The sequence below is a fragment of the Drosophila persimilis genome, unplaced genomic scaffold (genome assembly GCF_003286085.1).
Source record: "Drosophila persimilis strain 14011-0111.01,24,50 unplaced genomic scaffold, DperRS2 tig00000191-arrow-pilon, whole genome shotgun sequence".
Classification (NCBI taxonomy): Eukaryota; Metazoa; Arthropoda; class Insecta; order Diptera; family Drosophilidae; genus Drosophila; species Drosophila persimilis.
Genome location: NW_020825298.1, coordinates 3,052,323 through 3,077,386, shown reverse-complemented (window position 1 = coordinate 3,077,386; position 25,064 = coordinate 3,052,323). Strand labels below are relative to the sequence as shown.

General features: G+C 46.6%; 7 protein-coding genes across 8 annotated transcripts; 2 read left to right on the top strand and 5 right to left on the bottom strand.

Moving 5' to 3' along the window:
• Positions 1 to 996: 996 nt before the first annotated feature.
• Positions 997 to 1,651, top strand: LOC6595622 (dynein light chain 1, cytoplasmic). Its single transcript, XM_002020660.2, has 2 exons — positions 997 to 1,064; positions 1,162 to 1,651. Exon 2 carries the CDS (start codon positions 1,204 to 1,206, stop codon positions 1,471 to 1,473), a length of 270 nt encoding a protein of 89 aa, XP_002020696.1. The 5' UTR covers positions 997 to 1,064; positions 1,162 to 1,203; the 3' UTR covers positions 1,474 to 1,651.
• An 8,504-nt stretch (positions 1,652 to 10,155) lies between these two features.
• LOC6595623 (pseudouridine-5'-phosphatase) lies at positions 10,156 to 13,245 on the bottom strand. 2 transcript variants are annotated; one of them, XM_002020661.2, is made up of 3 exons: positions 13,074 to 13,245; positions 12,076 to 13,018; positions 10,156 to 10,324 (listed from the first exon to the last, which is right to left on the bottom strand). In XM_002020661.2, exons 1-3 carry the CDS (start codon positions 13,168 to 13,170, stop codon positions 10,222 to 10,224), a joined length of 1,143 nt encoding a protein of 380 aa, XP_002020697.2. In that variant the 5' UTR covers positions 13,171 to 13,245; the 3' UTR covers positions 10,156 to 10,221. The 2 variants fall into 2 exon arrangements, with proteins under 2 accessions (XP_002020697.2, XP_026844451.1); XM_026988650.1 differs by lacking the exon at positions 10,156 to 10,324 and adding an exon at positions 11,653 to 12,016.
• A 428-nt stretch (positions 13,246 to 13,673) lies between these two features.
• LOC6595624 (chromobox protein homolog 5) lies at positions 13,674 to 14,250 on the top strand. The gene has a single exon (XM_002020662.2). It carries the CDS (start codon positions 13,764 to 13,766, stop codon positions 14,163 to 14,165), a length of 402 nt encoding a protein of 133 aa, XP_002020698.1. The 5' UTR covers positions 13,674 to 13,763; the 3' UTR covers positions 14,166 to 14,250.
• Positions 14,251 to 14,908: 658 nt separating this feature from the next.
• On the bottom strand, positions 14,909 to 16,446 carry LOC6595626 (probable pseudouridine-5'-phosphatase). Its single transcript, XM_002020664.2, has 2 exons — positions 15,249 to 16,446; positions 14,909 to 15,092 (listed from the first exon to the last, which is right to left on the bottom strand). Exon 1 carries the CDS (start codon positions 16,380 to 16,382, stop codon positions 15,672 to 15,674), a length of 711 nt encoding a protein of 236 aa, XP_002020700.1. The 5' UTR covers positions 16,383 to 16,446; the 3' UTR covers positions 14,909 to 15,092; positions 15,249 to 15,671.
• On the bottom strand, positions 16,388 to 17,322 carry LOC6595627 (pseudouridine-5'-phosphatase). Its single transcript, XM_002020665.2, has 2 exons — positions 17,196 to 17,322; positions 16,388 to 17,141 (listed from the first exon to the last, which is right to left on the bottom strand). The coding sequence occupies exons 1-2, from the start codon at positions 17,260 to 17,262 to the stop codon at positions 16,486 to 16,488; spliced, it is 723 nt and encodes a 240-aa protein (XP_002020701.1). The 5' UTR covers positions 17,263 to 17,322; the 3' UTR covers positions 16,388 to 16,485.
• A 3,923-nt stretch (positions 17,323 to 21,245) lies between these two features.
• Positions 21,246 to 22,203, bottom strand: LOC6595628 (lopap). Its single transcript, XM_002020666.2, has 5 exons — positions 22,176 to 22,203; positions 21,884 to 22,120; positions 21,748 to 21,833; positions 21,591 to 21,689; positions 21,246 to 21,521 (listed from the first exon to the last, which is right to left on the bottom strand). The coding sequence occupies exons 1-5, from the start codon at positions 22,196 to 22,198 to the stop codon at positions 21,382 to 21,384; spliced, it is 585 nt and encodes a 194-aa protein (XP_002020702.2). The 5' UTR covers positions 22,199 to 22,203; the 3' UTR covers positions 21,246 to 21,381.
• A 156-nt stretch (positions 22,204 to 22,359) lies between these two features.
• On the bottom strand, positions 22,360 to 24,287 carry LOC6595629 (apolipoprotein D). The gene is made up of 6 exons (XM_002020667.2): positions 24,204 to 24,287; positions 24,015 to 24,138; positions 23,152 to 23,282; positions 23,014 to 23,093; positions 22,853 to 22,951; positions 22,360 to 22,773 (listed from the first exon to the last, which is right to left on the bottom strand). Exons 1-6 carry the CDS (start codon positions 24,221 to 24,223, stop codon positions 22,541 to 22,543), a joined length of 687 nt encoding a protein of 228 aa, XP_002020703.1. The 5' UTR covers positions 24,224 to 24,287; the 3' UTR covers positions 22,360 to 22,540.
• Between the last annotated feature and the right edge of the window lie 777 nt (positions 24,288 to 25,064).

The window sequence follows — 25,064 nt, the reverse complement described above, 5'->3', positions numbered from 1 at the left end:
GGAGAAATATTCCACAGTCGGCGGCATAGTCCACCTCATTCTCCGTCATCTCAATCTTGGCCTCACTTTGGTAGATCTCCCATATGCTGGAATGGAATCAAGCCTGTGGATGGTGGAAAGTCGGTGAGCAATGGAAAAGTAAGGCTGTAGCAAAGATTAAAGATTCCCTTAGACCCAACCTCGTGATTGCAGGACTTTTTCTTTGACCTTTTCATGGGCTACGCATCTTTCAGGATAGATTACACAGCCTTCGTCTGACGTGGGCGGTTGAGCAGGGTTTCTAATATCTGACCAAGGTCTGATTTGCTCCATCACCTCCGATGTTTTCTTTCTAACCTCAAAAAACCATATGGTCGAAATATGGTGGAAATTTATATAAAAAATTCAACGGATTTGCTTGAAACTCGTCACAGGGGGGTTTTTGGGGTCAAAAATTACGAATTTCAAGTCAGTTTCAAATATTTTAAAATGGCGGAACCTTCAAGAACGGATTTACCTGAAGCGAGTAGCTCTACAAGCTTGCTACATCTACACCTACATCTACATGTAAATCGACATATTGCACGTTTAATCTTTTGATCTTTTGAAGAGAAAAGAACTCGATAAATCTGGAAACAAGAACATAATTATATGAGTTTTAATAAATTTGAATTTTTTTCAAACTGAAAATGGCAACAACACCACCAAGGTGTGATAGTGTGGCTCAAGGGCTTGGTGGATAATATGGTCATACCTGCAAATACCCATAAATCAATACTAATTAGTATTTTGGATCAGCCCATCGATATTTACTGCGATATATACTCTTTAACATATCGTGTAAGTGCATTTGGCCAGCCCTCGTTTCGTTTCTGCAACCCAGCCACAGCGTTTTGGAAAGTGCGAGTCATTGGAGGAAAGTTTGAGAAATTCAATCAAAAATTCAGGAAAAGTGTGCGGTTGTAAGATTTGTCAATCAAATTGCAGTCTAGTTCGGGTAAATAACAAAATTTTTATATTTAGGAATAAAAAACGGAAAAAGAGCAAGTCTAAGGGCGAAAAGCAGCAAAAGCCGGCGAAAACTGGTAAGAAGAACATTCTAGAAGAACAACCACATGCATACAGGCCTGTGTGTGTGTGTGTGTGTGTAATGCAAAACTAATTAGAGGTTATTCCGCTTAGAAATTTGGTACAAAGAAATTTGGTAAAAAAAAAAGAAGAAAAATGTCGGACCGCAAGGCAGTGATCAAGAACGCAGACATGAGCGAGGAGATGCAGCAGGATGCCGTGGACGTGTCCACCATGGCCCTGGAGAAGTACAACATCGAGAAGGACATTGCGGCCTACATCAAGAAGGAGTTCGACAAGAAGTACAACCCCACCTGGCACGTGATCGTCGGCCGCAACTTCGGCTCGTACGTCACCCACGAGACGCGTCACTTTATCTACTTCTACCTCGGCCAGGTGGCCGTGCTGCTCTTCAAGAGCGGCTAACGGGAGTTTTCAACAATTGAGCAACAGCCAAACTCCCAGGGAACCATCTCAACATAACCTAAACATCTAAAATGGCCGTCTGCAGCGAAAAAAAGTTAACCCACCGCCAACAAAACTCAATAAATTGTAATCCAAAGCAACACTTTCCCTAATAAAAAAAAAATTAAATTGCTCAAAAACAAAATACAAATTATAACGAGGGGAGGGGGGTGCTGCTGCGGCCGCATAAGAAAAGGCGCTGCGTAGTAAACGTCACCAATACCATAACACCTTTTTTTCTTTTTCTTGCTGTCCACTGCTGCCGACCGCTGCTCTGCCTCAGTCGGCTGGCGCCTCTGCTTTGCTTGAAAAAGAGTGTGTGCGAGAGAGCGAGACAGCAAACGTGTCTGAACGTGTCGTCGGGCGCTGCCTAGCCACTGATAATTGATTTGTCCGTTCTGGCTCTAATATTGAACCGATCTGAACCAGATTTGGCACACTAGTAGACATGGACATTCTCTGTGATATTGCGTTTTTAAATTTTTCGTATCTTCATGGGGGATGTGAATGCCACAGATTTTCGTCTTTTGTGGGGGCGGCAGGGGCCGGTTCCAAATTTTGAAATTAACTTGCAACAGTGCCATATCACTGCAGTCTGGATACCAAATTTGGTGGCTCTAGCTCTTATAGTCTCTGAGTTTTAGGCGCTTATCTGCAGCGACAGGCAAAGCAGACCAGAAAACAGGTGCTAGAGAGAGAGAAAGGGAGAGCGAGAGCGAGAGCGCGTGAGAGAATGAAATGGCTTATACATTCTAGACATAATAATAGGCCAATCTGATCCAGATTTGACAATCTGGTAGGTATGGCTATTCCCTATGACTTGCGTTTCTAGTCTCTGAGATGAAGGCGATAGACGGACAGACAGACATGGCTCCATCGACTCGGCTATTGATGCTGATAAAGAAAGGCTTCCGTCTGGAAGTTGCACACATGCCCTTTCCCCACAAATCTGTTAAGAATACCCCTCTATACTCTTTTTCAGTATTGGGTCTTTGTAATGATTTATAATTATAGTAACTGTTTATCTAATAGGTATACTATAGCGGGCAATGTTAGAAGGGCTGTAAATATTGTTATTACAAGGCCATATTGAGTCCATATGCGAGTCTTAATGAGGGGTCTCTTTGTGGATGGCACTGTTGCTCCACCAAAAGGCTTAGATCTCCTTCTATACAGTGCAGGGGATTCACAGAATGTACTACAGTACTAGTACTGTACTTGAGGTGATATCCCAGGTGCTTTAGCCCCTAATAATCCCCCAATTGTCAACCAAAAAGACTGTAATATCAGGGAATGCCTGCCATATTAAAGACAATCATATTTGTAAAGTTTCCCCTGGGTTCAAGCTTTCAATCAACACTTCAATGAGTCCAAACCCAACGAACGAGCGCATCCGATAATGCTTTTTGCATTCAAACAGGACCCGCACTCTGCGATAATGTCCTTTTGAGTCCATCACAATCGCAGGGCAAACAATGGCGAGACGAGTGGTGTGGCAGTGGCACTGGCAGTGGCAGTGGCAGCAGCATCCGCCTCACCTGGTTATGGGCAAATAAAAATTGCTTAATTAAGTTAATTAAAATATTGTCGCTGTCCAGTGTGTCGCCCGGGCTGGGCTGTGCTCGTTCCGTGTACCGTCCGCAGTGCCCTGGCCCTGGCCCTGGCATTTATGTATTTTTATTATCATAGCGATTGGCCAATTTCGGACGGGACATCGCTGGCGGTAATTATGCCAGATCACGTTCCAGTCGGCAGTCGGCAGTCGGATCGAGGTCGAGGCCTGAGTCCAGCAGCCGCAATAATAATCATAAAAATAATATTAATAAAGTTCTCAAAGAGCGGAATATATGTGTACATTTTTGCGAAATACTTTTACACTTGGCAGCAGCCAGAGAGGCATATGGAAATATTTTCCCTGGTTTCCAGGGGATTTCGGACAGCAGGAGGGGGATAGAGTTGGTTTGAGCCGCTTTCACAGTTCGACGACTTCTGGCCTTGTCCGACAGCTGACGCGCCTCCTCTGTCAGAGTCCGTGCATCCGTCGGACGGACGGCAGGACGGCAGGACAGAGAGGGTCAGTCAGACTGATTCTCATGCATATTTCATGGCAAAGGATTCGGCCCGCAAAAAAGTATACAAAAAAGCACACAGTAATTCCCCACTTTGGAGGCTAAAGCGTGCCGTAAAAATTTAAGTGCCACGCAATCAGTTTTACGCTGCAAAATCTTTATTAATATTTTTTTACGTTTACGTTTGTCAATTTATGGATAATATTTCAACAGGCCTTCATGCCAGAGAGCATTAAAAAACAGCCCCAACAAAGGTTGGCAAATGTTTGGATTCACGTCAAATGGCTTCCACCTCTGAACCGGTGCCTGCCCTTCCCAGAAATCCAGGGTTTTATGGGAGCTGTTTACCCTTCAAGCGATGTTTCGTGTCTGCCTCTGCTGTGGGCCGGGCTGAATGGCCAGAGGAGTGCAGTTCGAGGCCGAGTTGAGTCTGCGCAGTGGCTGGACGTGAGCGAGTGCCGCTCTGGCGAGTGAGTACGAGTAGATGGCGCTAGCGAGTAGGCGGATTGAAGTAATCGTTGGTTTTGGGTGGGTTTTCGAGGAGTTTTCTAAAGGAAAAGTAACGAAAATCTATGGGATACGAGGAAAAGGTAGGCAGAAGAAACCTTTTGGGTCTTTGGGATGGGCTTTTCTTAGCCGTAAGTGTTTTTATATCGGAAAACTGCCCAGGTTTAAATTTTCAAAGGCCTCAAAAATCTGAAAAATTCAGAAAAACCTTCCTTAGATATATTTATTGTTTGAATTCCCATTAAAACTCTACACCGCTTTGTGGTTTTCAGATTTCCCTTCATTTCCACACCCTCTCCGGCATTGTTTGATCTCTCAACACAACCTTCAGGGGCCCCCCAACTTCTAGTTCAGCAACAAATGAGCAAGACTCTTGACCTTTTTTGTCCATGAAGCAGCAGCGCGCAAAAAATGAACAAATATAAATTTTATAAATTACTGTCAGTAGCACTGACCTCAATATGAAATTACAAAACATAACTCGAGCACACACAGAGACAATTGCAATAGATACGAGTACGTGTACGAGTACGAGTACGAGTACAAGTGTAATTGCATTTTACTTGGATACAAAGCGGGGAAAAAACCTCACAAAAACCAAACGAAAACCGGACCAACCGCAGAAACATACGCACACGGATTCGAGTATGTAAAGTTTTTTGCTCTGACCTCAGCTGCTATAATTATTGCCATTTTTTGCTGTACATATCTGCCATAATGCCACTAGATTTTCCAGGGCCAGAAAACGGGTCAGTCCAAAGTCAACATTAGTTTTATTACAGCACAGGGCAGAGCACAGGGCAGAGCACAGGGTTTGGAGACTCGACAGTGGCATAAAAAAGGGAGGAGGAAGCACAAACTAGAGGGGCCTTAGGGGGGGAGGGGGTGTGTGGGAGAACAAACAGCAGTGGAAACCTCATGGCAGAGCAGATATTCTCTCATTAAACAAAACAAAAATGTCACCAAATTTGTACCGAAAATTAAAATCATAAAAAAGGGAACTTTTGAGGACTGTGAAACGAAGAGTTTTGTACCCTTTGAAATGAAAGAAAATAAGCAAATAATAATAATAAGAATAATACGAATAATAATAATAATAATAAAATAATAATAATTATTAATAATTAATAATTATAATAAAAATAAAAAGATAATAATATTAATATTAAAAATAAAAATAAAGAAATAATAGTATAAATAGTGGAAAAAGATGATACAGTTTGTTGCTGGAAGTAGATTTGAATCTAAAATCTTTGTTCAATATAAAAATTGTTTAAATAATATTCTTTATATTCCTTAAACTCTGAGCAAAGATTAAAGAATTCAAAAATGTTTCAATAAGCATTCAACTGAAAGCAAAAAAAAAAAAAAATAGTATAAATAGTGAAAAATAAAGATGATAAAGTTGAAAGATAAATAAAGATTGTAGATAAAATAAATAAATAAAATAAAGATGATAGATTATAATCTGAAATGTACAAACATATGTTCAATATAAAACTACTTTAAATAATATTCCTTATATTTCTAAAACACTGAGCCAATGTTTCCACGACCAAAATGCTTTATATTCCATTATATTAATTGATTTAATTCTATTTTATTCTATTCCGAATTCAAATACACTTCAAATCCACATTTTGTTACCAACAAATGCTGCTCCTCATCCCACCCTCCGAGGGAGTATACCCCCTGAAATCAGCCTACTGCCTGCCTGCCTGTCCAATATGGTACATTACGTAGGCGTGGTCAGCGAAAATTTCATACAGCCATTGCACTGGATAATCGCAGACATAAACAAAAAAGTAATCGCAGCCAGAAGGACGGCAAAGGACAGAAAGGAGAGAGAGAGAGAGAGAGAGAGCGAGGAACACAAGAGCTTTCCTCTGAGCCATGACGGAAGTTACTTTCTTCTTTTTTGTCTATGTGTGTGTGGGTGTGTGATGAATGAGCCTGTGAGGGGGATTTGCAGGATGCGATATACTCCTACGGAGGCGCTGCCCCCCCCCCCCCCCCCCACTTGGGAGTCGATTTTTCATTTGGCTTACGTATCATCAACCAGAACTTGTCTCTCTTTCTCCCTGCTTTCTGTTCTCTGCTCCTTTTGGTGCTCGTATCTCTGCCTGACCAATTCCATTGTCGTCAACGTCGTTCTTCTTGTTCTCCCACCTCCTGCCTCCTGCCTCTGCTCTGCCCTCCACTGCTTCTTCTTCCTCCCCTCTGCCCTCCCCTCTGCCCTCTTCTGCTTCTAAGCTCTTGTCTTGGCTTGGACTCGGATTTGTGTGACCATCTCTACTCTGCAGTGCCTCTCCATAGCACTTCCTCTCTATGCCCCTCCATAGCACTGTCACACTTCCTCTCTGTTCCCCCCCTCCCCCCTCGTCTCTCTCTCCATTTGTCCCCCATCTTTTGTTTCCATTTGTCGCTTTAAAGCTTTGCGCCTCAGTTGTTGTTTCTCTCATTGTTGTTGGCGGCTCTATAGTTTTTGGATTTTTCGTTTCCTTATTGTCTACTCATCACATCTTATTTCTTCAATTTTTTTCGTACACAGTATTCGTGGGGTATTCCAGATCGGATCAACCACAACATCGAGAATATTCTTTAATAGAAATACCATCTGGAACTGTTCCTGGATGGATATTTCTAACCCAAGAAAACGCTGTACAAAGCTCTGAAAATGATTAAAATTCCTACAAAATTTGTATCTCTTTCAGATTTAGAGACTTCCCCATCGTTTCACCAACATTTGCTCGACACACCGGGTATTATATAGTCTATATAGATCTCCCATATCATTCCCATTTGTTTGCGGCTTTCGTTTCGGTTATTGTTGCCTTTGATAAATTGTGCGCTTTTCGTTTTGACACATGTCAGCGTTTGTCTGCCCCCAAAAGCGGCAGGGAGCGGCACAGAAGAGAGAGAGGGAGAGAGGAGAGGCAAGTCTAGGCTGTACTAAAAAATACCCCCAAAGGTTATCGCACTTTTTTTTTTTTTTTTAATTTCGTGTGCACTCCCTCCATTTTCCCTCCATTAAAGTCTCTGTCTGCACCTTTAACCTCAATCATATCTCTGGCTCTGGCTCTGTCTCTGCCTCTGCCTCCGTACCGACCTTTAACCCCAAGCAGATCTTTGCCTGAACTTTAGTTTTGGTCAAACTCGCATCTAGTTTTGTGGTTGATGTTTTTCTTGGTGACATTTTCAGGCCTGTCTGTCAGGGCACCTCAGCTCGAGGCCCGGGCCCGGGCCCAACATGTCCTGTCAGAGTGTGTGTCCTGTCCGGCCAGCGGGCCCATGTTTTGTGTCCGTGTCGGAGTCCGTGTCCGTGTCAGACGTCACTTTATGCGCCTGACAGCGGCAACAATTTTATTTACTTAATTTGGCTTTAGTTTGTCATTTATTTACTTGTTTGCCACAACAACAGTTGGCCAAAGTGTCCTCCGCTCCTCCACCACTATCCCGTACACGTGTATCTCCAGTTGCCGCACAGATCTCCGGGTTCTGGCTACTGGGCTCGTCGTGTGCGTTGCTAATGTCTGTTGCTGGCACTTTGACGCTGACGTTGATGTTGTTGCAACTGTTTCCTGACTTTGCTTTTTTTTTTGCTTTTGGGAGCAGGGTATCTGTTATTCTATGATCTATTTGTTTGGGGGAGGAAAGTGTACTTACTCTCTAATTATACTAGATTTTATGGCATGTATTTTTGGTCCCTTTTTGGTGTTTAAATAACAGTTTTTATGGGACTTAATTTGCGGTGATTTTCACTAAAAAACCTATATTTTCACAGGTGAAATTTGTTAGGTAAACCCCGAAAAGATATGCCCTTTGAAAATTATACTTGTAGATCCATCTTTTCTCTTTGCAAAACAGAAAGAATCATGGCAATATCTTTAGCCAGTTGGGCGCTAAAAATGTTGAAGTTTCAATGCTTTTATTGGTATTAAAATCGCCACTGGGATGTCCTCGGAATAGCCTTCAAGTATCTGTTAATAGTCCCTCTTTTGTCTGATTTCTATATATTTAACTATCTTTTTTCCATTTTAGATTTCTTGATTTTATTGATATTTTATAGATATTTAACTAACTGTTTTTATTGAAGCTAATTTGCGATTAAATGATTGCTCCTTTTTTCATTTTTCGGAACACGAAAAACCTATATTTTCACAGATGATATTTTGTAGGTAAGCCCCGCAATATGCGGACTTAAAAATTCTACCCATAGATCCATTTTTTCTCCTTATTAAACAAAAAGAATCAAGGCAATATCTTTGGCCAGTTGGGCGCTAAAAATCTTGAAGTTACGTATCCTCGAAGCAGCCTTGAAATATCTAGTTATAGAGGCCCTTTTGTATGGCTTCTATATATCTAACTAGCTTTCTTCGAAATATGCGAATGTAAAATTCTACCCATAGTTCAATCTTTCCTCTTCATTAAACAGAAAGAATCGTGGCGATATATTTAGCCAGTTCGGCGCCAAAATTCTTCAAGTTTCAAGGCTTTCTTGGGCATTTAAATCCCCTTTGGGGTTACATATCCTCGGATTAGGCTTGAAATACCCGGCTATAGTGATTCTTTTGTGTGGTTTCTATATTCTTCTCTCTCGAGGTCTTCTTTCAGGGCATTCCCCTATTCGTATTGCCTGCTCCTACATATATGAGAAGGCGGGTCCCTCATTTGGTTTTATTTGTAGCACGGTGACACATTTTGCTGCCCGCACTTTATTGCATATCGTTGTAGTTGTCGCTGTCGCTGTCGCTGTGTCCCTGTCGCTGAATACTGCCGGACGGAGGAGCAGAGGCGGAACAGAGCGTGCCATTGAATTTTTTATGAGAATTTAGAGCAAAAGTTGCTCGTTTCTTTGCTTGTTGTTGGAGTCGGACGGACTCCGGACTCCGTTTTTGTGCTGCTGTTGCACTTTGGAACTTTAATTAAATATTTATTTCAATCATTTTCGGCCAAATGGAAGGAGACCTACGAAATCCATTCAATGTCAGAGTGAGATCTCACACACACACACACACATGCACAGCGGAGAGGGGGTGGCCGGGGGGGACAGGGCACTAACATTTGTCATTACACATTAATAGCGCACCATTAATCTTTTTCGGACCGGGTCGGAATGGACGCCAGTTCCGGGGTCTGGACCTCGGCCTGAACCTGAACCTGAATCTGAACCTGCGGCAGTGGCAGTGGCAGACGTCGTCTGTCGCACAAAACCGTTAATTAATGTATGCCATTTAGCTGGAAAATTGCAAAAGGGAAACACTCTCACAGACACGTACACGAATCTAGAGATGGCAGTCGGACGAGAGGCACGAGGATTACGAAAGGAGAGTCCTGCGAAGCCAGAGATGGCACTGTGATAGACCCAGGAAATGGGGCAACTTTTGTAGTGCAAAAAGTACGAATTGAATGCCCTTTTTGGAGGCTGAAATCTGTAGCCCAATGGCCATCGCTAGACCCTCAATCACGCTGCCACCACTGCCGCACATGTGTTTTGCACGGCCCATCATAATGAGCGCCAATTTAGTGCCCTTTTGAAGGGGTTGGTGGGGCGGGGGGGCCTTGTGGGGTGGTGGCTGGAAGGTAGTCGACTGAGTGGGTGGATGAATGGGCTTTGGTTGGCCGGCGGGGAGGTGGGGAGTCTTTGTCGCCACCGCAAACAAGCAAAGGCAAAAGCCGCAGCCGAGCAGCCGAGCAGCGACGTGGCTGAGCTCCAGTGCCCAGCAGGTATGCTTGATTAATGCTTTATAACAAGGAGCGCACACACAAAGCCCACCCCAGTCCCCCTGCCCCTCCCCCTGCCCTGCCCCGCCCGCTCTGAATGCACAAAGGACCCCCAAACACCACACTCATTGGCATTTGTGTCGCAGGCATCGTGCCTGCATTTTAACATTAATTTAGTGGAATTTAGTGCAGAAAACGATGGAAGCCTTTCAGCCACAGCCTCGACACATGTTAATCCCCAATCCTGCCCCCCGAAAAGCCACGAAAACGGTAATGAGGAACCCTTGTAAGCTTCGATTAAGCATCGATAGGGATTGAGGGGAAGGCAATGGCATGGGCACTGTTTCTTCTAAAACTTTGAACTATTTTCAATTTATTTGTAACCAAAAATAAAATCACAGGCCGCCCTTTATCGCTTGGCAGGCGGTTTCTCCTCTGTTGTTTCGGTCCTCAGGGACGATTTCCGTTTCAAGGGCTTCAACGATCTCCGCACCGAGTTCCTCACTCTATCCCTGGAATTACAAACAATGGATATAAATATTAAGAAAATTAATACAAATTATTGTCCCTCTCTTTCCACTGGCTCATAGGAAATCCTTGCCAAACGAGTGAAAATGAAAACGATTTTCCCGCTTCTCCTGCGGCGTTTTTTCTATTTTTTTTTGTTTAATTTAATTAAGAAATTACAAACTCTGCGACAGGCCCGATTATTATTATTTTCACTCCCTCACGCTGCACTTTTCTGCACGTTTTTTTTTTGATATTTTTTTAAATGTAAAAATTCTATTTCTGCTGAGATTTTTTGCCCTTGAGTGCTTCCTGTGGCGTTCGTTCATTAGGCAAAAGCGGAAGAAAGGCAGCGAAGCGGCAAGAAAAAGTGGAAAAAAAACCGCCAGAGAAGGCCTGCTCGACCAGGAAGTACCTGGTAATCATGGGAGGACTTTGGGGGGAAGAGAAGGCCTGCTCGATCAGGAAATTCCTGGAAGACTTCAGAGAGAGACAGGAAGCATTGCCTGTAAAATCACATGATATTCAGGGAGCTCCCAACACAATATACCCCTAGTACCCCCCATTCGACTGTGGGGTATATGGAAAGCTAAACCTAAAATGAAAAGTGAAAAAGTGAACAAAAACGAGGGGGAGAAGGAGGAGGAGCGAGAGTGTGTCTAAAGAGTTGAAAGGTTTATTCACTTTGCCGTCTGGTGCCTGGAAGGGCGGCCATGGTAATGGAGACACATTTTCCGAGCTGAACATTAAGTAATTATAAGTTGGAGCCGGGAGACGGCAGTCGGGAGCCAGGAGTTGGCTCAAAAGTTGCAAGTTGGCATTCTGCATCTGGCCAAACATATTGCATGCCGACAGACACTGCGTATGCGTAATGTGTTGAATAATTAAATTGTCAAACAATTGCCTTCGAAGGAGAAGAGACGGGAAAATGTTGACTCTTGACTGGGATTGGGCTTGGAATTGGAATCCATTGTCCGACTGGCTCTGCTCTGCTCTGGAAAATGCTGCTTAATCATCTTTAATTGAAGAGCACTTGATGCCACTCGATGGAAATGCCAATTGGGGTTGGTGGGGCATTGTTTCTAATCCTGTTTTAATCTCCATCCGAATTTGCATTTAGTTTTTGTGGGAATATTTATGTGCTCGCTGATGGGTTTGCAATCATCAAAATGCTTTCAATTAAACTGTATTTATTATTCAGCAGCAGATAAAACAACAATCAACTCTGGTCTTGCATCTCTCTTTTTTTGGCAGCGAATTTTGTGAGCAAACAAATTTTAATTGAATTTGATTTTGTTCATTTGATGGCCGCCAAAGAACTACCAATATCGTGTTTATGATTTCTTTTCAACATTTATTTGCCTGGCAGGAGGGGGGATAGCGGGAGGGGGAGCTCTCTATTCAAGTGGCAAAAGCTTTTAGCCAGATTGGCAGGATTTCCTAAAGATTCCACCGCAAATCTGTTGAGTAATGAACAGACGATTCGATGTGTGTGTGGGCAGGTCCCTGGACGTTCAAGGATTAGTTTGAGAGATGAATATCCATCTATTTATGAATATTAATCGTTATATGTACAGAGAGTTCCGTTTTAAATGTATAATAATCGGGGAGCTGCCCAGGGAATGTGCCATCAAGGGATTGGACTCCAAAGACGACGAATCCGCTTAGGACACTCCCAGTTTTGGGCATGGAATGCTCTGTAGAGGTTAACGTTTTAATCAGGCGTATATTACCGTGTATTCCTGCACTTTCTTACCAGTTCCTGCCGCCACCTCCAGCTTTATTCGGATCGCCAGCGTCGTCCGCCCCGGGCCCGTTATCATTATCGTCCCTGGGCTCCGGTTTAGCCTCGTCTTTTCTCTCAGGCTCGGCTTCTTTTGTCTCGGGCTCCGGTTGTTTTTTCTGCGGCTGCTCTTCCTGTTTCTCAGGCCCCTCGTCTTTTTTCCCAGGCTCCCCTTCTTTGCCCTCTTCTGAGCCCTCTCCTTCGGTCTCCCTCTCTTCGCTGGACTCTTGCTGGGCCTGAGACAAGCTCGACCTTGCCCTGGGCTTCGGCTTGGGCCTGGGAGGAGGCGCTTCCCTGCTGAGCGGGGCAATGCCGAACCATTCGGGCCTGAACTGCGCGAGTGTCTCGAGGCGCACGGCCGCCCGCTCGGACCAGCACTGGGGCAGGCCCTTCTCGGGCACCATGACCACCTTCAGGCGGGCATCCGATGCCGCCTGCACGCCCTTGATGGTCCCGTCGAAGACCAGCGTGCTGCTGGCGTCGGCCTCCCCCAGCCGGGACATGGCGATCAGGTAGACATCCGGCTCCGGCTTGGGCTGCTTCAGCTGCGGATCGTCGGCGCAGACCAGCGTCTCGAAGTGCTGGAAGAAGGCCTCCCGGCCGCGGATCTTCTGGCAGTAGAGGGCCTCGCAGCTGGAGCTGATCAGAGCCATGCCGATGCAGCACTTCTTCAGGTGGCGGACGAGGCGCTCCACGCCCTCCATCAGGGGCGGATTGCCGATCAGCTCCGAGGCCCGCTCGTTGACCTGCAGCAGGAAGTGCTCCCAGGACACGGGTATCCTGCACTTGCGGACAATCAGCTCCGCCATCTCGCCCGTGGCCATGACCCCCACCTGCAGCAGCAGCACCTCCGGCACCTCGCGATTGTAGCTGGCCGCCAGTTCGATGAGGGCTCGTCGATAGACGTTGCGGGTATCTATCATTTGGGGAGTTGCCAATTAGGATTCTAGGGCAGTGGAAAAACCTCTCACCGAACACCGAACTCTCCAGATCGAAGATGCAGTAGCAAATGTTCGGCTCACAGCAGCTGGGGGCACAGCCCACGGGTTGGCAGCATCTGTTGCACATTCTCTTACGTGACGAAGGAAGTTTTCGTACAATTTTTAACAATTTTCAAACAGCATTTACCGAATTTTGTACACATAAAACTGACAAAGAATTTCCAAGTCGATCAAAGCTGGATATGACAACATTTGGCCCCCTCCCCCCCACCTATATAATGTACAAAATGGTTGGAACAGTCAGAGCAGTCCAACAGCTGACAAATTTGTGTGTTTCCAACACTGCCAGCCGGCAAAATTTAGATCTGGACCGAAAGCATCGATGTTTCTACAGCACTGCTGCGATATATATATAGAAATATCCTATATAGAAATTCAGAATCCAAGAAATTAAATATATATTTTATTCAATTTGTTACGAATTAAATGGCTGGATTTTCCTTGAATTTTATGGTTTTTTGCCTTGTCGTTAGCTATCGATACATCATGTATCGCAATGCATTCTCAAATTCTCCCATCCCTAGCCGCCCAAGCGACGCATCGAAAAGCATCTGGCAAAATTTCCGAATACTCTGTAGAACGCGTGGAAAGCCTGCACTTGGGAGCCTGCAGAGAGTCTGAATTGCCTTCGAAGAGTCGCTAAAAGCCAAAAAGCAGCCAATGAAGCGGCGAGAAGTAGGGTCACCAGCCAAAAACACACGCAGCAAGCGCAAGACCATCATGGAGGGGGCCGAGCCGTTCGAGCGCGGCTTGGAGCCGGCTAAGATACTGGGCGCCAACGTCAACTCGTCGGGTCAAATCACATTCCTGATGAAATGGAAGGGCATCGACAGTCCCGATATGGTGAGTGCCAAAGTGGCCCACATAAAATGTCCACAGCTGGTCATTGCCTTCTACGAGGAGCGCGTGGTCTTCGAAAAGAAGGACAACCCCTCTGGCAGCACTGCTGGCGGATCAGACGACGAACAGGAAGAGAATGACGAGGTTAAAATCGAGATCAAAACCGAGGCCGAGAACCAGAATTCGGACGACGAGCTTTCAATCGGAGAAACCTACAACTGAGCATATTCCCCATAACCTCACAATAACCTATACAAATTGAATGTTCTAGAAACGAATAAAGCACACATCTCCCATTGTTCTTGTATTTTTTGCATTTTATTGTGGATCTCAGCGCCTAAGTCGGAGCTTGGTCCTCGACGCCGTGCCGCACAACGACTAAGCCACACAATTTTCCATCACACCAGGAGAGTTTCAGATCCAGCGGCTGAACCGCCACCAGATTGTCACCTTCGCCATGCTCGGCCTCGGCAGCACCGAGCGGCACCGAGTCGCCCTCCAGAGGCTCGGTCTTTGGCTTGGCGGACGGACACTCCTGGTCGGGTCCGCGCTGCTCCATCTCCCAGCAGAGATGCGGCGTGTACTTCGTGGAAGGTTGGTCACACATGAACATCTTCGAATCGGAGGCTTCGTTGGAGGCATTTTGCTGCGCAGAGTCTTGATTCATTCTGGATCGATCTGGCAAAAAGAATACTTTATTTAGGCGTCCGTTTCACAGTTTTTTACCTCGAACCTACCACAAGCGGAGAAGAAGAAAACGCAGTCCCAATTACTTGCCAATTGGCAGGAAAAATCCAGAAGAAGAAGCCACGCGTTTGGGGAAAATTAACGCCATGGAAGGTGGGAAAATGGTCACATCGAAAAATAGTATTTATCGGGTACTACTTGAGGATCTTGAGGTACTCTGGATCATCCCCCCCAATGAATATTCCGCCTTCAAATAAACTCCAAAGACACCATAGACATTAAACTATCCCAAAACATTCTTATTTTCATTTCATTAATAGATATCTACTCGAGTATCGAGAGCTATCGATACCACAAAGCTTGGAAATTGCGAATAATTTTGTGATCTCCGAGAAATTATCTGTGGCTCAATAAAGCGTTCCCGCCATGATTGCCCTTTGACATTGGAGTCTGGCAACATTCCTGCGAAGAGAGAGAGAGAGAGAGAGAGATACATGAGAGACAAAGACACATAATTAGTGTTGGACAGTGTTGGGAAGCGAGCCAGGAAGCTGTCTCTTTCACTTCGGGGAAAATATAATTAGGAAAACCACAAAAGTGCTTCAAGTGTTTCATTACCTTTGGAAAAAACAACAATGGATTCCGGGGATTACGAGGATTCCGAGCATGCCTCTCCGCTGCGCTCTCCGGCAGTGACACCAACAAACTCCTATGAAAGGAGTGCTAGAATTCAGTGGATTCAAAATGTATTCTAGAGCTTGTCAGTACAGGCATCGTCTGCCGATCAGCCCGTTGCCAGTCGCCGCCGCGAGCCCCAAACTCACTGCCAGCCAACATCCAGGATGTCTCCCTCGGCTTTGGTGGGGCCTGGACGTGGACCATCGAAGAGTTTTTTCTATGAACTTTGATCCCCACTTACGCTACACATTTTGAATGGCCAGAAACATAACCCCACTCCCTTTTCATTCTTCTTTGAGAGATCTGAAGGAAGCATCGTTTGCTGTGGTGGATTCTCCTGCAGGAGGCACTCTGCAGGTCTCTTCAGAAGGGGGGCAGTCCAAAGTACTGCGGCCTGAAGGCCTCCAGCGAGCGGAGCCTCAGTGTGGCCGGAGCACTGAGTCGAATGGAGAGCAGGGGATCCGGCACGAGCACAACCTGCATGCCGGCGGCCAAGGCAGCCTCCATGCCCAGTAGCGAGGACTCCAGCACCAGGCAGTTCTCCGGCTCCGGGGGATCCTTGAAGCGAGCGGCGGCTGTGAGGAATATATCCGGAGAGGGCTTGCACCGCTTCACCTCCGAGTCGGAGCCGCCGACGACCGCGTGCTGGAAGACCTCGAAGAGCTGGGCGTGGGGACGCACCTTGAGGTCGTACGACTCTCGACTGCCGCTCGTCTCCAGGGCCAGGGGCACGTGGGAGGCGTGCAGGTGGCGCAGGAGGCGCTCCGCGCCGGGCATCAGGCCCACGGACCCCAAGTGGTCCCGACTGTGGAGCCTGTGGAGGCGCTGGAACTGCGTGCGGCTGAGGGGCAGGCCGTAGCTGTCGATGATCATGTCCGCCGACTCCGGGGAGGGCTTGCCCATGCACCGCAGCTTCAGGTCGAAGCCGTAGATGTGGCCGAAGGGGTCGAGGATCTGCTGCACCGCCCGCGTGTTCAGGCGCTCGCTGTCGAGCAGGAGGCCGTCCAGCTCGAAGATGCAGTGGGTCACGGGTCGGAAGCAGCAGTGCCGCGACGAGGAAACCAATTCCGACATTTTCCTGCGATTCTAAGAGATTCTGAGATTCTATTTTTTTGTTTTTTCTTCTAGCAAACTTTGAATTTTGATGGATGGAATCGGATCGGATAGATTGTGCTCTCTACCCGAACTCGAACTTTGAACAGGTGTCGTAGTGGGGCAGGCCGAAAAGCTGCGGCTCGAAGTCCGCCATCGAGTCGAGCACCTGCGTGGCGCCTGTCCTCTGCTCCGCCGGCACCCGGGGATCGGGGATCATCACCACCTGCATGCCGGCGGCGATGCCCGCCTGCAGGCCGTTGGGGGAGTCCTCGAAGACCAGACACTGGCCGGGGTCCGGCGCCGGGTGGAAGCGGGAGGCGGCCAGCAGGAAGATGTCCGGGTGGGGCTTGCCCCGGCCCGGCCTTAGCTCCGGGTCATCGCCACAGACCACGTGGTGCAGGGCGGGGAACAGGTCCCTGTGCGGCTGCGACTTGGTGTGGAAGGCGGCCTGCACCGAGCTCGTGGCTATGGCCATGGGAATGCGGTGATCGTGGAGGTGCAGCATCAGGTCCTTGACCCCCGGCAGCAGCTGGACATTGTTGATGCGTCCGAAGACCACGGAGTCGAATATCTTCAGGTACTCGACCGGCGTCAGCGGCAGCTGCAGCTCCTCGACCAGCTGCCGGGCGGACTGGAGGGCCGGCATGCCCATGTACCGCAGCTTCATCTCGTACGTGTAGCTCTTGCCGAACGGCGCCACGATCTCGTTGATCACATCCGAGTACATGTTTTCGGTGTCTAAGGAGTGATTGGTGATTGATGGAGTAATCGAGGGAATGTGCAGGGGCCTACCCAAGACGGTCCCATCGCTGTCGAAGATGATGTGCGTGACGGGCTTGTAGCAGGCCCTGGAAGCCATGATTACCCCTTCTACGACTCTGCCACTACGACATGCCGCCAAAGCTGGGATTTAATTTGAAAATTCAATTTTGAATGCCGGAGCAAGGACTACCCCGCTGATCAAAGCCTCTGCTCATGTCTCGAGGGTTTTAATTAAACAATTTAGACGTCGCCTTCTCGTCGGATTCTTGGCAACTTTTCGGGAATCTCCGCCCACTGCGGGGGGCACTGCAGGGGCTGCCGCAGATGTGGCAGAGTTCGGGTTCAGCTGTCATTTTGCTGGCGCCTCTTGGGGCAAGCTGCATTTTTGTATATTTGCCTAAGTCGAATGCATGCGGCGCACGCTTGCAGCGGGATGCCTCCTCCTTGCCTCCCTGCCTCCCTGCCTGCCTGCCTGCCGCATGTTGTTACAAAGTTGCGTAATTGATTAAGCAGCTGCCAGCCAGGCCACAAGACGCAAGTTGCGGCAACGCGTCGCCGAAACTTTGGCTTAGCCAATACGTGCCACCGAATGGGGCAGGGGGGGCAACCAAAGTTTGTTGGCTTCAAACGATGGGGTGGGGTGGGGGTCAAAGGTGAATGCATTGCGATGCTTGATCTCGGGAGGGGGGGCGGACCGTTTAGAGGGGCGTTGAAAGCTGCAATATTTTTTGGGTACTACGAAGTGAAGTGTTACGATGCCCTCAATGTCCACAGGAAAGTGCAACTGTGGCCAATAAACCCCACTGCAGTCGAGGACCCCATTGTCCAGTCGTTCGAGTGCTCAAGTACTGAAGTGGAGCCCACTTTTATTACCTTTTATTGGCACTCTTCGGTGTCGCTGTCGCTGTCGCTGTCTCTGCAGTCGAAACCATTGACCGTAACGCATTAATGTCCTGTGGCCGCCAAAATCGAACCCTGCTCCAGAAGTTTTACGTTCCGGCAATCGGTTTGTGGCCTGCCCGCTCGACTGGCTCCAACTGGCTAACTGCTTGGCTGAGCTTGCATATTTTATGGCCCAAAGTCCAAGTTTAATTGGAACAATACCAATAAATGCCAAATGCAGAGGGCCAAAAAGTTTGATGTGCATTGACCGGGATTCGGATTCGGATTCGGATTCGGAGGAGCCCCAGCGACCGCAAGGCTAACAACGGCTTTTGGCTGCAAGTTTGCGGTCTCACAGAGGGGGCAGGGGGCGAGGGGGTAGCCAACGGCTGTCGTAGACAACGAGCAGAAACCAGTTAACAATTCAATGAACGCAATTACGGCGCACGGGGCGCACGGGACGCCCTGAGGGGCACGTTGCCAGGACAGCGATTAGAGGACGCGTTCAAATTAAACGTTTACAACATATTGTTGTTGCCCAGCCGGCCGTTGTCCCCGTTGGGGAAATGGCTGGAAAAAAGCACCGTCTCTTGGCCATAAATGCTGGGCCGCCCAAAATGGTTGCCTGCATAATTTATGCGCACAATTCGTCGCTGCATTCGAATGATGCTCCACTCCTGGCTCCACTCCTGGCTCCACTCCTGGCTCCACTCCTGGCTCCACTCCTGGCTCTACTCCTGGCTCTACTCTTGGCTCCACTCCTGGCTCCACTCCTGGCTCCACTCCTGGTTGGGGGGTGGGGGGGTGTCCGTCCGTTTAATTAAAAGGCATTTTATTGACTGAAAGACGACGTGTGGGTTGCCAGCAAATTGATTTAGCTGATTTGGCATTTTCCATTCAATTCCGTCAATAGGAAATTAAAGGCGCTGGCAATGGGAGCCAAATCAAGTGAATCCTTAAAGGATCCACCGCAAAGGAATACCAAATTGAATAAATAGTATAATCTCCCAGAGAGTAACCCAATATCCTGCGGCCGACTCCTTTTGGCACTCAATAAATGTTATCCAAAGGCTCAAATGTCAGTCACATATTCCCTCAATCATCAGAAGGACTCCTCCTCCTCCTCCTCCTCCTCCACCTCCCTCTGGGGCCATTTCCCCAAGGGTCTCCTCTACCGACTGCAACACGGTCCCCCCCCCCGGAAAGGGGGCTGGAAAACATGGGCACAAAGTCCAATTTGTTTGTAATGGCATTACTTTGTTTGCGAAACAAATTTTGTATGCATAGCGAGTCCTTGTCCGCGTCGTATCCTCGTTCTTGGGGCTTCTGGGGGTCCTGGGTGCCGTGCAACAAACGATGCAAGAACCCCACTCGCCACTGCCGCGGGTGGCACACTACACAAAATACTACTAGAAAAATGGCAAATAAAATATATGCATGTGTATATTTCTAAAATCGTTGTACCATAAAATTTCCCCAATGGACGTGGCCGGGAGAGGAGTCGAGTCTTCTCCGGTGCTGCCTTTTCGCTGTTTAATTTTACAATTGTCCTTTTTCTTTTCTATTCCTGACCAGGGAATCGTCGAGGAGGAGAGAGAGAGATCTGAGAGTGTGCCTGGGAATGGTTGTTCGGGGAATGTTCGGGGTTTATCTATGCGCATCCGTTCCGTATGCGGTCTTCTGATTTATGCTTCCTTCTTTCTGTGGGCCAGCATTTGTTTTGTTTTCGGTAAACACAGGGAAAAAGCTGCGTGGAAAACCGCTTTTGGGGGTAGAAGCAGTCCAACTGGGTTTCCTTCCTTATTTGGTTAATGGAACTGTCATACGAATTAGATCGGAAGTGCGGGATAGGTGTGGCTTTAAGGATGGAATTTCCACATGGTTTGTGGGAGTCTTCTCCAGAGTCTACTATTCAATGTTTTAAGATTTGATTAGAACCGGTTTCGGATAAGACTAAAGACTATCTATCAGTGTCTTTATCTATCCATCTATCTATCGAATCTATCGCTCTATCGTACTTTAATCAAGTCACTTGTTTCGTGAGGCTTTTACACAGAGTACAAGTGCTTTGCTTTATTCACCACTATATCTATCGTCTATCTATGGGTTCTTTAAAGAGGTTACTTGGTTTCTGAGTCTCCCAGCCCGATATTCCCTATGGAAAAGGCATACCCAGGATTTCGCGATGGAGGACCGATTTTTTTCCATGCGTAAGATGATAATTATTTATGTATTTAGAAGGACTGATTGCGAAATTCATATCAAATAAATTGAGCAAAAACTAATTATTTTTTAAATATTCAACAAATATTAAGGGCATATTATGTTTCTACTAATAAGCATACCCCCCCTTACTGGTTACGCCCTTGGATTAAAGCCAGTGCTTAAGTAATTACTTTGTATTGTGCCTGTTTTTAAGTCCGTTTGTGATAGTTTTGCGAGACTTTGGTCGTCGCACGGTTTTCGTCCGGTAAATGCTCTTTTCTGAGTCCGTCTGCGAGCATTTTGTGAGACTTCACCCGTACCTAGCTATTTTTTCCGTTATGTTTCACTTTTCTGTCCATTTTTCACCCGTTTTTAAGTCCGTTTGTGATAGTTTTGCGAGACTTTGTCGTCACTCGGTTTTTGTCCGGTAAATGCTCTTTTCTAAGTCCGTCTGCGAGCATTTTGCGAGACTTCACTCATCGCTCCCGGATTTTTATCATTTCTAAGTCCGTTTCCGGACATTTTATGATAGTTCCGTTTTACTATCGCTTTTTGGTCCACTGGGTACTTATACTATAGAGACATACATATACATATACTCCCACGCACGGCAGCAGCCTATGCAGCCGCTATCTCTCTCTCTCTCGCTCGTCTTCAGCTCGCGCCTAACGTTAGCTCTTTCGCTTTCGTTATCGCTCGCTCGATCTGTCGCGCTTTGGTTCGATTGCTTCGGCTTTGGCTTCGGTCCGCCAGCCCTCGGCTGGCGCTTGAGTATTGCATCGTCGTGGGAATCCGACACCGTCATCCGACGTTCGTCTTCAATCCGACACCACTGCCGCGTCGTGCTCTCTTTCGTTATCTCTTCTCCGAACCATCGCATCGACTAAACTAAACAATCGTCGAATTTTACTACCATACATATATCTACACAATATACATATATAGTATAGCTCAACGAACCCCCCATTAAGACCAAAATACAATACTCGAATGTTGAATGTGAAAACCTTATTCCGTGTATTAAAGACTTTTCAATAGAATAGAACTTCTCGCCACTTAGTCGTGGCTATTAAAGCATTTCCTGAACAAATCTTAAATCAGAATCGCAGATGTTTTCGTACCGTTTCTCCTAGGCATCTGGTGGACACGAGTGCTGTGGTATCTTGATCATTTTGCTCAGAACAATGCCAGATTTTCTGGCCAGGACCTGGGCCGTGTATATTATATCCGAGGTGGGCAGACGAATGCGGGTCTGGATGACGGCCCAATCTGAAAGGTAGAATGTTAAGATTTGCCATAACTATGGCCATAGGCTACTCTGGCTACTCTGGGACTTACGAAAGCTGAAAAGGTTGTTGGAATCGAAGCACATGTAGCGTATGGCAAAGTTGTCATAGTCCGTGTCCAGTACGTTGATCTGAATGCCCTCGGGAAAGGCTAGACGGAAGAATTCTGGCATTATTGGGGATTGCTTAGGGTTGGGGCTTTTCCTTACCAGAATTTGTGGTTATTAGATCGTATTTCCCGTGAGATGGGTCCACATTTCTAATCTCCTCGACTTTGATCTTCAGTGTGTCGGTCCTGTGGAAGAGATTTTAGAGTAGTTTTTGGTTTGTTTTTCATTGGCTTACTTGGTGCTCAGCTCTGTACGTTTAATCCAGAATTTGTCCTCTTCCTTCTTGAACTCCACCGTCTGGCATTTGGGCACTCGTTTCGAGAAAGTCGGATACACGGAATACGTATACCATTTGCCCAGAAAGCGATCCATGTCCAGGTCCCCCACAGCCGTCATATTCGAGGGGCAAGGACCCTCAAGGGCGATCATGGCCAGGGTGGGGGGTATGTAAATGAGTACAATGATGGGAAAGCTGTTCAAAGATACTTTTAAGGCTATTTATAGGGAGCTCTATGGTGGATACTCACACGAAGAGCTGTGGCATGATCATGATGCAGAGGTTGCTATCGGAATGAATTGGACTTATATGAAATGGAGGGTCTTGACTGAATGGATTGGCCATGGATTGGCCGGGAATAAAGGCTATTTCATGGTCACAAACGTGGTACAGGGGCTATCCGCTTCAACACCCATCGAAAGCCTTCTACAGAGTCTTTTCCATAACCGAAACTATGTTTTTTATTCCATGCTTTAACGAATAATATATCATACTACATTTGATAACATTTCTCTATCCATCTACGTATGTACAGGGTTCGAAACAGTAAATTTAGGAGCTCAGAAAGTTCATAAAGATGTTGTAGAGACGCAAGTAGAAGCGTCGCAGCCATTCTCATGCCTTGTCGATGGCATTGGGCAGCACAGTGCCGACAAACTCATCGACGGGGTCCTCTGTGAGATCCTCGACGCCGAAGTCCGTGCCGTTTGCCGCCAGTTTGGGGCAATTGCTCTGAATGGTGTCGATGAGGAAGGATTGGTTGATTTTATTCTCCTCCAAGATCTTTTTGGCCGACGCAATGGTCTCCGCCGAGGGCTCACGTTCGCGGGTTAAGATCCAAACGAGCTCTGAAAGTGCGATAGATAGATAGATATTTGTAAAAGGTAGCAGGTAATAATTTTCCAGTAGACTTCCTCGTGTACTCACTGATATTAGCCAGAGATGTCACGCTAGTGCAGCTGTAGACAACGGAGTACGACTCGTAGTCGGTGCCCAGAACCAGGTAGTTGGGTTTCGACGTTTGCTCTACAAATTTGGACACAAGCAATAGATATTCAATAGATCAATGAGGAAGAGACATCACTTACGGCCGGGGAAAAAGGCCACAGCCAGCCGGGCGGGGCCTATGACCTTGGCGGTTCCGCTTATGTTCGAGGGGTTGCCAGTTCTGCATAGTTTACACATAATTAGACATGTTTAGGTGTAGATATTCCCCCCCCACTCACATTCGATTGATTCCCCCATTCACCACGGACAGCGTGGCATTGTCGATGATCTCGTAGTCGGCGTAGATGCACTTCTTGCCGATTTCGAATGCAAACGGATACTTGCTGTGCTCGTACCAGATCCCCAAGTACTGCGTATAGTGGGAAGAGTATTAAGAGCTTTTCGACTGAAACTGTATTATATATTAATCTCTATAGGAATTGTTTTTGTCACAACAGCTGGCGGCTTGCGGGTGTTTGTGTTTGTGTTTGTCAAGTGGTTTTAGGTATAAACTAATCAATATATTTGTTTATCTTATCTTTTTGCTAAGGGGTTCCTAAGGGGCCCTCGAAACTACTGTGTAATGAAATTTTAATTAATTTCTGTTTGTGTTTTTCTTTAACATTCCAAACCCATTACATCAGTGGAAGAATATTGCATGCTCTCTGGCGGAATATACTATATACTATACTGTATTTTATTTAGTATTTTCCTGGGCCCTTTCTTTGCCCTTGGGCGGAAAGTTTTACTATCTTTTCTGTGGTCATATAAAATGCAATAAAAGTGCAATGTTTACGTACTTTTGTTATCCGATTCCCTAAAAAACATAATCTATAAGATTCATTCATCAAAGTTGTCCATTTCTTTGCTCTTTTCCATAGTCTTCCCCCCAAAATCCACCATCTACGAATCCTATCCAATCTTTTACCGCCTCTCAGATCAGCTGTTCCCCTAAGAAAGCTTGTAGACCCCCGCCTATCCCCAGAGCGATCTGCAAGGCTAATCATATTACAAATGACACATTTTCGCATCTCTTGCTTTAAATTGTATAGCACCTTTGATGACCTACTAATCAAACATAAAAGCAAAAATAAACACTCACCGAATCCACATCGAAGGTGTCCATTATTTTGACCTCCGGACACTGTCCGGGAAAGGGCACCTGCGAGTGCACCAGCCAAACTCCATTGCCGGCCAGCAGCCCCACAAGCAGCAAGAAATTCCAGCTGCGAGCGTGATTAAGCGGAGTGTAAAGAGCCGTAAGAGGTGGGCAAACAATCAAGAGACTTACCCCGACCGATGATGAATCATTTTAGAGATTATTGTAGTGCTGCTGGACTGTAAGCTGAGCGCCAAGCGATTTCTGTTCTACTTCTGGCTTAGAACTGGGGCTCGACTGCAGCTGCAATACACCTTTATATGCCTTTACATGCGTGCGGGGCGAGCTTTTCGCTCTGGCCGGACGGAGCGCGGAGAGGAACGGAGAGCTTTTCCGTTTGCGCCGACGCTGCCTGACAATGTAAACAAAAGTGAAATGCAGACGATCTGAATAGAGAGCGGTGTCTTTCTACATGTCTACATGTCTCCATGTGTCTCGTTACACTCTCTGGGCGCCGTAGGCGGAATTGTGATTGCAATATTTACATCATTTAATGGCAAACTATATGGTACTTTTTGTGCGATTGTTCTCTATAGATAAGGGCTTCCGTGTAGCCACCGCGCAGCGGCTTGCATATCAATTGTGGGCGATCAACTGAAGTAGTTCAATGTCCTGAAAATGGTAGATGGGTGATGCATATGCACATATATGCACATACATATAGGTATGTCAGCTATGCATGATATATACTCTATATACACATATGTACTCACATATATATCATTCGGTGCATATAAAAAGCCAGTTTTTGTGCTTTTTTAGAAGACTTTTTGTAAAATATGCCCACTGTCGTGTTTCCCAGCCTCCTCCCCCACCCCATATGAGTCATCAAATTCCCAAAATCATAGCCAGTGGTGCAGCCGGCGCAGCCCAATGTAAATCATCTCTCTTTTTCACTCTCTGCACTGCCCACTGTACATACAAACATACATATACACCAGTCAACCCATATGCTCGTATGTTTTCGCACGGCAGCGGCAGCAGCAGCGGCAG

What these genes read in the sequence shown, in the direction of transcription:
- LOC6595628 (XM_002020666.2), bottom strand. Translation starts at nt 22,198, where the DNA reads ATGATCATGCCACAGCTCTTCGT. An exon ending in CGTACAGAGCTGAGCACCAA is followed by an intron (nt 21,834 to 21,883) that starts GTAAGCCAATGA and finishes TCTCTTCCACAG; the next exon opens with GACCGACACACTGAAGATCA. An exon ending in CAACAACCTTTTCAGCTTTC is followed by an intron (nt 21,522 to 21,590) that starts GTAAGTCCCAGA and finishes TCTACCTTTCAG; the next exon opens with ATTGGGCCGTCATCCAGACC.
- LOC6595623 (XM_002020661.2), bottom strand. Translation starts at nt 13,170, where the DNA reads ATGTGCAACAGATGCTGCCAACCCGTGGGCTGTGCCCCCAGCTGCTGT. An exon ending in TCTGGAGAGTTCGGTGTTCG is followed by an intron (nt 13,019 to 13,073) that starts GTGAGAGGTTTT and finishes CCCAAATGATAG; the next exon opens with ATACCCGCAACGTCTATCGA. An exon ending in GGAGGTGGCGGCAGGAACTG is followed by an intron (nt 10,325 to 12,075) that starts GTAAGAAAGTGC and finishes TTGTAATTCCAG; the next exon opens with GGATAGAGTGAGGAACTCGG.
- LOC6595629 (XM_002020667.2), bottom strand. Translation starts at nt 24,223, where the DNA reads ATGATTCATCATCGGTCGGG. An exon ending in ATGATTCATCATCGGTCGGG is followed by an intron (nt 24,139 to 24,203) that starts GTAAGTCTCTTG and finishes TCACGCTCGCAG; the next exon opens with CTGGAATTTCTTGCTGCTTG. An exon ending in GACATCTCTGGCTAATATCA is followed by an intron (nt 22,774 to 22,852) that starts GTGAGTACACGA and finishes TCGCACTTTCAG; the next exon opens with AGCTCGTTTGGATCTTAACC.
- LOC6595624 (XM_002020662.2), top strand. Translation starts at nt 13,764, where the DNA reads ATGAAGCGGCGAGAAGTAGGGTCACCAGCCAAAAACACACGCAGCAAG.
- LOC6595622 (XM_002020660.2), top strand. Translation starts at nt 1,204, where the DNA reads ATGTCGGACCGCAAGGCAGTGATCAAGAACGCAGACATGAGCGAGGAG.
- LOC6595626 (XM_002020664.2), bottom strand. Translation starts at nt 16,382, where the DNA reads ATGTCGGAATTGGTTTCCTCGTCGCGGCACTGCTGCTTCCGACCCGTG.
- LOC6595627 (XM_002020665.2), bottom strand. Translation starts at nt 17,262, where the DNA reads ATGGCTTCCAGGGCCTGCTACAAGCCCGTCACGCACATCATCTTCGAC. An exon ending in CAGCGATGGGACCGTCTTGG is followed by an intron (nt 17,142 to 17,195) that starts GTAGGCCCCTGC and finishes ATCACTCCTTAG; the next exon opens with ACACCGAAAACATGTACTCG.